Raw genomic sequence first — 11,385 nt, 5'->3', positions numbered from 1 at the left:
TATATATATATATATATTATAGGTATCTTTTTTCACATTACGTGGCGATATTTCATTTTAAATTTCCTCGTAATCAAAAGTGCGTAGAGAATGACTTTCATCGATAAAAAATTTCCCCGAGATCTTGTGTACGCACGGTAGTTCCGCAAAGTTGATTTTACGATGAATACTTTATCAAGCGGAGGCAACAAGCACTTGCACCGGATAATTTATCGACAATAAAGAATGCAGATGAAAAGCACATAGAACAACGTTTTTCGTGGAACAGTCAACAACGAGTTATATCATTGTGCAACATGCTTATAATACGTTCACACGACCGCGTTTCTTGTTTATTTAAACAAAATTGTTCCCCGCCAACGTTATGGAAATTTATCTTTTTCATCTCGATTCGACAAACGACGTCCTCTCAAAGATTCTCTCTACGCACTTTTTACTTATTTCGTGGAATAAAAAAACACTTTATGCAAGATTCGTCAATAATACACCTTAAAATTTTATTTTTCCTATTCCTTTTATCGCGCTCAACATTTTTTTTTGAATATCGATATCGATCGACCGAGAAAAGAAAAGAAGATTTCTAGATTTCCAGATCACGGACGAAACTTTCATGCCACAAATTCCCCTCGTTGATATCAGATAACGCAGTTAATCGAGCAACGAAAAATCGAATGCGATTAAACGTGCGTTCGCGTACCTTTCCCCCTCCATCAAGTTTGAAACGTATTCGTTTCGCGGTACGATTCGTACGATTGTTTAGTAAATACTTCGCGTGATCTGTAATCTAGTATTGCTTGTTTCGTCTCATGGCAATGGACGTTCGACGACGTTTCAAGAAAGCCGCGTTTGGAATCCTCGGTTTCGAAAAAGGATTTCGAACACGTATCTCGCGTTGCGGTTTTCATAGATGCATACGAATAGATTTAGAAATACTCGTTCGAGCGGGATCGGGCGTCCTCGGGGAAGAAATGGCGGGGAATTCGTGAAAAATCGTGGCGGTTATGGGAGAGGACGGTTTTTCCATACGTTGGGGTCACGTGAACACAACGGACACAGAGGAGAAGACAACAAAGTCCTCGAGGAGCGCGGCGTCTGGCGAATCCACAACACAAGGTTCGCGTGTACGAGAGTATAAGGACGCGCGTGTACGCCGGGTAAACACATCGTCCTCGGAGTCGACGTTCAACGGATCGTCGTGCATGGAACGAACGAGTCGTGAACAGCCTAGAGCCGACACGACGATGGAATTTCTCGACAAATAGGCGAATATGCACATAAATACATAACAAAGCACCGTGACGGGTAACTCGAATCGCGTATGGGCGCCGAAAGGAGACGACAACTAGAACGACGACAAAGAGGAAGGAAGAGGAGAGGAAGAAATGGCGTACGAAAGGAGAGAGAAGAGAGAGAAACCGGCCGTGATTCCACGTGAACGAATGTCACGCGTGCTGTCGTGGGCTTACACCGATATAAGTCACTTTATTACCGATATACCTTATCCGGAAAATGAATTATTGAAAACGTGTCCCGCAAGACGCCGGCAAAGGAGCACCGCGTGTATCTACGTCGAAACCGTTTGGTGAGTCATTAACGATACGTAGTGTTTATAGTCATTATCGATAAGTAGTGTTTATATCGTTCGACCGTTTCACAATTAAGAGTGACAGACGATGGACAATAGGATCTTCATATGTATGTACAGAATAATTTAAAATAGATAGTTAAACGAATAATCTAATCATCGACAGAATTAATTTTTTAACGCGTCTTTTTATATCACTTGCTTAACAAGAATTTCATTATTCGTTATTCTTATTTCCTATAATTCGTTATATACGGCGTATAATTTATAGTTCGCGCTATATCGCATCGTACGCGGTCTTATAGCAGCATCGAAGAACTTGATAAATTTCATTTTCTAATTAAGAGAACAGAAGAGTAATTTTAATCTTTGAAACGTGTCAAATTTTCCTCCTGGTGTGTTAAAATACCCATTTTTAACCGCTAAAATGACATTAGATACAAGAAATGAACGTTCTTTCTCGAACGGTGCTCGTATTAATTTCTATTAAATTCGAGAGGACAGTAATGCGTTTCGCACGACCCTGTCAATCACGATCACAAAATCTCACGGTGAGAAATTTTATCAGGGATAGTTTAATATCGATCGTTCCGGGTTAGAATCGGGGAACGTGGTCGAATCCGCAGCCAAGATTGAGGAGAATGTCGCGGATTTAGCGCGGTATGACGATCACGTCTGTAATCAATTGTACGCATAGTCGCGGCCATCGGTTTGCCCTAGCATTTCGCAATATCCGCGTCTATCCACCCGATGGATTCGCGGTGCGCCCCCGCGCGCGTGTGCGTGTACGCGACCGTGTATGCGCAGCATGCGAAAAATTAATTCCGTACATGATTTGCATATACACCCTGTTAGCAATACGTGCCCCTTAACGAACTACGTGAGCGCGCGAGCTTTACGATACGCGGCTAGATTAAAAAGCAAATATAATTTTTCGCTGTTTATTAAGGCTCACCCCTTTATTCGCTAGTTTACCAGCCGCCGGTAACACGATCGACCTCCTTTTACGATCGCGCTGCTTCCATGCCATTACTTTCCAAGTACGTAATTTCGATTTGACTAGTCGGAGATGCGTTGGTTGATGAAATCGTTAAGTTTTAGAAAAATTTAAATTTTCTTTCGCGCGTTGTCGAATATCTTTTCATCTGTAGATGTGATCGTTGAATCGAACTATTACGTTTAGAAGATTTGGTAAAAGATTTGTATAAGAATATATTGTGCAGAGAGAGAGAGAATCTTTCAATAAATTCGATGCTTATATACGGGATGGGGTGTTATTTGTCTCTAGCCGGATGAAGGTACAGAAAATTGCGATTCACCGGACGTATTACGCACGATTATGATGATTATTTTCCTTAATGTATAGCTGGCAGTGGCCGGGCCATGTTATTAATACAGAGGAAAGCATGGACACCCTGCTGGGGTCCTCACGATACACCATGGGCAAGGCCCTGACCTCGAGGCCTCACCATCGCCAGGGTCCATGGAATGGTTCTTGAGTTTCTTGGGCAACTATCACACACGACGAGAGCCGCATTCGAAGAGATGGTTTTCATTCTTTTTCGATTTCTTTTAGGCAACTACGACTATCTAACGAAATATCCGTCCAATTTCTTTTCACAGATGGCACAGAAGCATCGCAATAGTATAACTTAACCGTCCCAATATCCCAATCAAACGCAAGAAAAATAAAAATTCCCGCATCAATTTTACCTTCATCCAATGCCTATCTACGATATAAATACGTATAATTTAAAAAAAAAAAAGAAAATCAAATTATTTTTCTATTTAATCGACTATGTTGAGAACCATCACAACAGATATCGTTATCCGAAAAATCTTTGTTGCAAGAGATCGTACGTTCCGCGAAACGACCGCTTTCTGTTCGTGGAACAAAGTGTTTACAAGAGTAATTCCATTTATAAAAAGAGTCACGCGTATACGTATTCGTTATTTAACGTTTGGCCAGGTGTAAATGCGGATAATCGTAAATCGGTGGGCAAGAGCGGAGAACCCGTTGTTACGTCTTTCCACGTGGTGGATCGTTTCGGGTCGAGCGAGTGGAAGGATGGCCGCGTGATGTACCCCGTGTTTGCAAGGGGGATGATGGAAATGATATAAGTTTACATAGAGGTAGGTATGTTAATGCACGGTATAAATAAGGAGGCACATTCGGCGCCTAATAGGACGCTAATTGTGATTATATACAACACAGCCGCGCGGATGCAGCCTGAATTTTATATACCTATATAACATTTATTGCCGGCCGTTGGACCGGTCGGGTGGCGACTAACAAAAATCCGCAACGGCCGGGAATTTATAGTAATGAAAGGATGGAGATTTATACGGCGTTATTGCTTTACAAATGATCCGATATCCTGGTCCGCTCTCCTCGTACTTATAATGGTTAATTCGTGCAAGCAGGATCTTTCCGACACCGGCCAGTTCAGACCACCTCGCCATTATACCGTAGGTATAACGCAAAACGGAACGAGGTCTCTTGCATTCTCGATCCTCGAACTTATTAATTGCCAACAGTTTTAGATATATATATATATATGTTTTTTTGGATTCGTTAAATTAATCTCTCGGTAAATTGGACCCCATTTACGATGGGAATCGGTAACACATCGAAAGAATTATTGGTTAATGATTCTTTCGAAATGGTCGATTGTATATGGTATGAAAAATTTGATATTAATACGACTTCGTTATAAATTATATTTTTGTGAAATTTGATATTTTTAGATTTTTTTTTTTTCAGTATACGCGTTTTAGAATATTGGAATTTGATCGGTGATTTTTATTTTTTGAAAATTATATTAATAATTGTTGTATAATATTGAATTAAAGGGGAAAAATCGGATATTAAAGGGAATAAGTAATCGCGTACGGATACAAATAAAGTAAAGTGTAAGAGTAACACGGGGCGGTTAAAGGAAAAGGTAAAAAGAAAGAAGTAGAACCGAATAATTCTCGACGGAATGGAAAAAGAACGGACGTGAACCGGAGTCTAGAGTTTATGCAGCCATTACCACAGGTGAACGCCGCAAGCAATACGTTGGGTTACGCTGATTTAAAAGCGCTCTTAGATTCGGATACCCTTTTTCTTCCATTCTTTAACGGTTACAAAAGATCTTTCTATCTCTCAATTTCGCCTCTTTTGTTTCCTTTGTTCCATCTTTGTAAGAATCACGTGTTCACGGTTACTACCGGAATGAATCTATCCTTTATCGTATGTACTTTTATTTCCGTAGCTCTTTCTTGTTAACGTTTGCTCGCTTCCTCGTGTCCTTGTTACTCGTACAAATACACCATGTATCTTCTTTGTCATTTAATTTCTTCGTTTCATCGTTTACAGAGAATAACGAAGAAGATGTTAGTATTTCTTAGCGCAAACAACATTTATTTATTTTACTATTTATTCCCCAAATTCTTAAATTTCTTCTCTCTAGATTATCTTGATACGTCTCGTTGTAGTAATATCTTTAATAAAAGAATAAAAATCCCTGCGCTATTTTATATCACGGACGAGAAAAATTCTACGAAAATCTCTCGATGTCGTACAACGATCGTGTAATTTTCTTATAATTCCTTTCGGCCACGATAACTGAAATTAATCGAGATAAATTGTAATCGATATTTCTCTCTCTCTCTCTGATTACGCTCCCGAAACAATCGATCAACAATTATACGATTGATCTTTTAAATTCCAGCTCTGATAAATCCGTAACGCTTGCAAATCTCGTGTGGTACACACACGCGTCGGTCGGATAAGCTTTATTACGCTTTAAGACGGATGCACGAGGACGCAAACAAGAATATCAATTTTTCTGGAAGTCTGGTTAAAAGGGCAGGGCTCCAACTCGCCGTCTCTCTCGTTGCTATTTGTATTCGTGGCCGGTGCACATCGGTATCCAACACAAGGGAACATATTGGATCGACGCGCATGCTGGTGTCGTCCAATACTTGTTCTTTATTGGATGTAAGTGCAGCGAGCGTAAATAATCTTTTGTGCTCATTTTATTACTGCAACCGGCGAGCGTATTTTTATGCCCTGTTATCTGGTCGCCAAGGCTTTTAGCAACATCGAAATCGAGTAGATTTTCCGTGTATCATCCGTGCGATATCCGTGCCGAGGTTCGAGTTCATCATTAAAAAAAGGGGAAAATAAGATGCACCGCAATTTTAGAGAATTCGATGGAGTTTGTTTAATTTCATCCTTTCCGTGGATTATTATCGAAATAGGGCGATACGAATAGTGGTTAACGTAAAAATCTAACGTTTTACCTCGTACGTTTCTATTTTTCTTTTCTCTCCCACCCTTTCTCCTTCTCCCTCTCTCTCTCTCTCTTTTTTATTTTACAATTTCATCACAGGAAAAATAGTTACGATTCTGATGTGTATTTTACCAGGGAAAATTGTTGCTCAAGTTAACGCGTATAATTAAGCGTTCGCGTTAGTTACCACGCCAGATTTCCGTCATTATTCGCCCTACGTAATTATGTACCGTTCCTCCCCCTCTTCCCTTCCGCGCCCAATTCGCGTCAACTTTTTCTTTTCCAGTTATGCACGGTCCCGGATGCATGCTGATTTCCCCGGGATCCCTTTGTTCGCATAAGCGCGATGCTTGCAACCGAATTTATGAATCCCTCCAACTTTTCATCCGCGATGCTCAGAAAAGGAAGAGGGAGAAGGAAAAAAAGAGAGAGAGAGTGAACGAAAGGGAAAAGCGCGCGGCATTCAAAGGATCGTTGAATTAAATTCCCTGCCTTGTATAGAAAATACTCTATTACCGGGTGGAAAACGATGGCGCAGAATTTCATATGACCCGTTCGGTTGACTGACTACCAATATCGGGACGTCTTCGACGTATGGATGAAACGCGAGAAGAACGAGATAAGGGGGAGAGATAAGCGCAAAAGCGTGGATAGATACGTCGTCCCCGCTCCGTTGTAATGCAATGGGGAAGGCGATGGGGGGAATGAGTGGGGGAAAAGGGGACAAGCGGGAAGAAGAAGAGGTAAAAAGGAAAAAAAAAATAAAGAGAAGAGCGGAAAAAAAACGATTGATCTCTGCGCGATATGCTCAGTTTCGATATTAAATATTTTTTTTATTTTCAGACGCGATGATAACAAAAAAGTAAAAACAAAAGAAGAAAGACAAAAGGAAATCGTGATAAAGGCACGAAGCGAAATGTGCACGTGCGTGCACATGCTCCATGCGCCAAACAGTAATGGGTACGAGGGGAGAATTACGCACTCTTTATCAGGGAAACATTTTTCCCTCCCCCCTCCCTGTGAAAAATTACGCTTTTTACGGTTTTAGGTCCCGTATGTAATTACCATTACTTTCATGAATATGGTGATAATATAAGAAACGGGCGGGAACGACAAAAAACTACTTTAATGCATTTAATTAAGTCGTGGCATTTTATCCTGGCGTTTTTACAGGAACCACGCAGCGGAGAGAATTTTAAAAACTCTATCGGTATAGCCGATATATCGCCCGCCGCTCGTGAAACCCGCTTGAAAATAACGCCCCCGTCAAATATAAAGGAGGAGGAGAAGAGAGAAATAAGAGGCGAGAGGAGGCGAGATGATATCGAGATTGTCAAAGGATAGGAAGGAGGGAAGGAAAAAGGAAGGAAAAAGGGAGAAAAAAAGGGAAGGGGGGTGGTGAGTAACCTTACGATCAAATCTCAACTGTTCACTTTCGTGTAACTTATAAACTGTTAGTCGTTCTCCCCATCCCTGACGATTTTCACCAGTCGCGCAAATAAGTCGACGCCAGACGAAAAATAGAGTCATATTTCTGGGGGCAGCTGGCCGCACCGTCTCCACGGAGATTCTAATAAGAACCGCATAAAGCTTAGAAATTAATGTCTTCCACCTATCTTTCCCTCTCTTTTCCTCCTCCCCCTTCTTTCCCCTGTTTTCTTACTTGCGAAATCCGTTCGCGTCAGGACGCGCTTCGGAATTTCTTGCCACTTTCCACGTCCTTTCTTTCTTCTCTCCACCTTTTGTTCGAGGAAGCACCTGGACTGACGTAATCGGACCCCCTCCCATCCTCCCCCTCTTCCCCTGATTTATGACGAGAAAATATCGTCCGTCCACTGGCTTTCTGTTTGCCAGAGTTAAATCTGTCCCCGGTGAATCGTGATTTCTTCTTCCGTCCAAATGGATGGAAGGACGCGGGACCATTGTTGATCGTATCGATTTTCGCCGATATCGGAAGAAAACTTGATGTACGCGAAACAATGTCGCTTTAAAAAATTCGTAGGCACGAGGTTCGTTTCGTTTCGTTTCGTTTCGTTTTGTTTCGTTTGGCGAACACATTCGTAGCGCATGTTTTTCTTTTTCCATTTCGTTTCGTTTTCTTTTACCCTCGATTTATATTCCCAATCTTTCGCGCTTCATACATATTCAACAAGAATATAAAAATGTGTTTCAAAAATCATTACACACTGTTCACGTTGCATTTTCGAGTATAATTACATAAGCCAGCTGCTATAATGATAAAGGAGATTGCATTATCGTTGGGCTCCAAGCCAACATTTCCATCGATCAAATTCCTTCCGACCTGTGAGCGAAGTTATTTAACGGGAAAATGTAATAAATTGTAGAACCTCTCTCTCTCTCTCTCTCGCTATCTTTTTCTTTTTTCCACTTAAGACATCGTAACGACACTCGATGCATCCAAAAGCAATGCTAAAGCGATCTTCTTTTTCTTCTGTCCCTCAGCTTTCGGTTACGATGCGTTCTCCGGAGGCCAAAGATTTTCACCGAAGGAATCGATTCGAGGAAGAAAAAAGAAAAGGAAGAAAGAGAAAGGAGATAATTCGTTCGAAAGGATGACGGACTAAACGATCGGTCAAATATGGAATCGCAAACCAATTTATGCCACCGGTGAGCCCACCTTTTCCCTTTCCGGAGCATAATACGTGTTGCACGATTATAAACAGTCATGGTCGCCGTGAAGTATGATTTAACTATTGCTGTCAGCGTGTCATGCATCGTTTGTCACGATGATTAATTCGCTCCTACTCGATATCCCCTTTCATCGATTTTCTTGCTCGCTTTCTACTCGATATACTTTCGATAATTAATCATTTCCTTCTCTGTCGAGTGTTGTTGGATATCGTTTAATTCGACAACCTCCCCTTCCCCTCCTCCCGTTTTTTTCCTTCGAAAAGAGGGTCACTAGAGCAAAAACAAATTCTCAACTACGAAATACGACTATTACTACGAGTTTCGAGTTTCATTCCTCTTTTTCTTATCCATCAGCTTTACGATAAACGTTACAACTTGCGGAGTTAGTTAGAATTACACAACAATAGTCAGCTTTAATATAAACAAGCTAGGTACACCTAGAGGAAGGGAATTTTCCTTCGGTCGGTCTCGTCATTAGTTGGCAACAGTTCTCGAACATTAATACCGTCGTATCGTAGAATCGAAGATAGTAGATGGGTCAGCTACTAGTCTCACGTTGCACACAAAGGGACAACGCCCTGTTGAAGTTGCCAAACAATGGAGAGTACGGTGTGCTTAGTATCTACTACCAAAGTGAAACAAACTTATAATTAGTTATGGGAGCTTGTACCGAGATTGATGCCTCTACTTGCATTCGCAGCTACGAGTTGCACGTAATATTCCACACTTGGCTAACTTTATTTATCCCAGACTATTGCCCCGCCAAATCATCTTCGCTCCCTGTTTTACGTACGATCGATTCTATCGTTACGTCGAATCGACAATCGTAACTTACGCGTTTGTAACTTTGTTCCTTTCGAATGATAATATGCCGAAAGGCGTTGAGAAACCCTGATACTACTACTCGTACGAAAAATCAAGTGCGCACAGCTGCACGCTAAGCCGAAAAGGGTAGCCGGTGGAGGGATACCAAGGGAGGAGGAGGAGGAAGAGGAGGTGCATAAAAAACACACGAGCTGGATCGTATGCATTTTTAAGAGCACTAACCCTGTCGATGGTTCTTACCCAGACTTACTGCTCAGACTTGGCTTTTTATAGGCGCTTCCGTTCATTCCGGCGGTGGTACATGATTCGAAAGGGAGTTAGGTCAGTGGGTCGTTTAACGAGTAAAGCGGCGAGGAAAATGTAGTTTCGATCTTTTCAAATTATGCGAATCGAGAATCGACCGTAGTCGATACATTCGTGACTCTTTTTTATGACACGGTAAAATGACAATGATTCGGATTGGATCGGTTTTTTTTTTTTATATATATAGGAATAAGAAACAATATTATTCTTGCACGAGGAAAAGCATTGAAGCGAATCGAGATTCGAATTGAATGGCAATCGAATTACAAGGCTACGAATTTATAATATCGACGATCGAATTTGTTTTTTTAATACAGAGGTGGATATTTTGTCCACTTTAAAATATCTTTGTGACAATCGGTTGGTTAGAGGTTAAACGTAGATTGTTAACGCATATATTAAGATTATATTGCGTGTCTGGAATTGTAAAGTAATAAAAGGGTAATCGAGGATGCACCTTTACGACGAGATTTATTCCTCGATAATCGGTTCGCTCGACTTTATCGGTTTATTTTTTGCATAATGAGAAGCGGATAAGTCGAAGAAAAATCTCGTTTAACTCTCCGTACATTGAACAGGGATTACTTTGATAACCACTTGGGTGACTGCTGGGTATTCAACGCGTAGCTGGCGAACTATTAATTAAAAGAGTCTTCGGTAGAAGTTACCCGGAGATCCTTTAAGTAATTTCGTAATTCAACCGTTGCACAAAGCGGCGGGGGATGGTTTTAATATCGTAGCTGAATAGAAATTTCACTGTTTCTAACTTCCTCGGCCTTGATGGCAATACCTTGTCTTTGGCACAATAACGAGACCTTCCCGGGAAATGGCAATTAAGGGAGAAAATCTTGTACAATTTTTTAATTAACAAGAAATCTCATCTCGAAGGATAAATAAGTAAATATACAAAGTAAACAAAGGACGAAAATACCAATGCCAGTCAAGTTGAGTTAGTTATTAATTATCAGAATTAATAAATCAAAAACTTGTAACTCGAGAAGAAAATCATCGAAGAAAAAAGGAAATAAATGAAGGAAGGGCCAGAAGAACGAAGCAGAGAATTTTTTAGCCGAATAGGAGGAAAAAAAAATAATAATAATCCGACCTTGACAATCTCCAACAGACTCGGTCGCTAACCACTCGCTTCATTTGCCAAGCAAGCAGTTCCTTTCTTCTCTCTCCTATTTTTTTTCCACCCATTTTTCAATTCATCTTAGCCGATAGGAACACATGCTAGCCGTTAAGAGGTCACGACCCCTTGACCCAATTAAACGTTTTCCCCGAGGGTGTAGCATGGTTCAAGGATATTGCACGAACGTGTGCTCCGAGCTTTTCATTACTTCGACGTTGAGATTTCGTGGGCCGCACTAAATATAGCGGTTTATTGCCGCGGTCGTGCAGACGATAAAATTCGCGGTGGGTGGTGTGTAACGGCGTTGCTGCTGGCTTGTCTGTTGCTTTTCTGAAGAAACGAATGGTTATATAGACGTGCAGAGAGCTGGATATGCCGTCTAGCGTGGACAGATATATAATATTAGCGAGCACGAGTTTAGCGGGTTACATTTTCTCCAGATTTTCGTCTCAGTGGTGTTTCGTTTTGATAGACGATATAACGGTACGTCACGGACGTTTGGCGCGTACGGATGCGCGGAAAACTGGCACCGTTTTGAACGACGAACGCGCAAAATTTCACACAATGTCGCGTTGGTTTATGCTGCTATACCTATCAAGAATTGAATT

General features: G+C 41.2%; 2 protein-coding genes across 2 annotated transcripts; both read left to right on the top strand.

The window, feature by feature from the left end:
* The first annotated feature begins 894 nt into the window (after positions 1-894).
* LOC102680962 lies at positions 895-3,147 on the top strand. Its single transcript, XM_006623855.2, has 2 exons — positions 895-1,582; positions 2,952-3,147. Exons 1-2 carry the CDS (start codon positions 1,383-1,385, stop codon positions 3,082-3,084), a joined length of 333 nt encoding a protein of 110 aa, XP_006623918.1. The 5' UTR covers positions 895-1,382; the 3' UTR covers positions 3,085-3,147.
* Positions 3,148-3,373: 226 nt separating this feature from the next.
* On the top strand, positions 3,374-7,215 carry LOC116186581. Its single transcript, XM_031514287.1, has 2 exons — positions 3,374-5,570; positions 7,039-7,215. The coding sequence occupies exons 1-2, from the start codon at positions 5,385-5,387 to the stop codon at positions 7,207-7,209; spliced, it is 357 nt and encodes a 118-aa protein (XP_031370147.1). The 5' UTR covers positions 3,374-5,384; the 3' UTR covers positions 7,210-7,215.
* Positions 7,216-11,385: the final 4,170 nt, after the last annotated feature.

Source organism: Apis dorsata, unplaced genomic scaffold, assembly GCF_000469605.1.
Source record: "Apis dorsata unplaced genomic scaffold, Apis dorsata 1.3 scaffold_962, whole genome shotgun sequence".
NCBI lineage: Eukaryota > Metazoa > Arthropoda > Insecta > Hymenoptera > Apidae > Apis > Apis dorsata.
This window is presented reverse-complemented; position numbering and strand designations above follow the sequence as displayed.

Coding starts and splice junctions, on each gene's coding strand:
- LOC102680962 (XM_006623855.2), top strand. CDS start 1,383: ATGGCGTACGAAAGGAGAGAGAAGAGAGAGAAACCGGCCGTGATTCCA. Junction 1,583..2,951: donor ATCTACGTCGAAACCGTTTG/GTGAGTCATTAA, acceptor CTTAATGTATAG/CTGGCAGTGGCCGGGCCATG.
- LOC116186581 (XM_031514287.1), top strand. CDS start 5,385: ATGCACGAGGACGCAAACAAGAATATCAATTTTTCTGGAAGTCTGGTT. Junction 5,571..7,038: donor ATACTTGTTCTTTATTGGAT/GTAAGTGCAGCG, acceptor GCGTTTTTACAG/GAACCACGCAGCGGAGAGAA.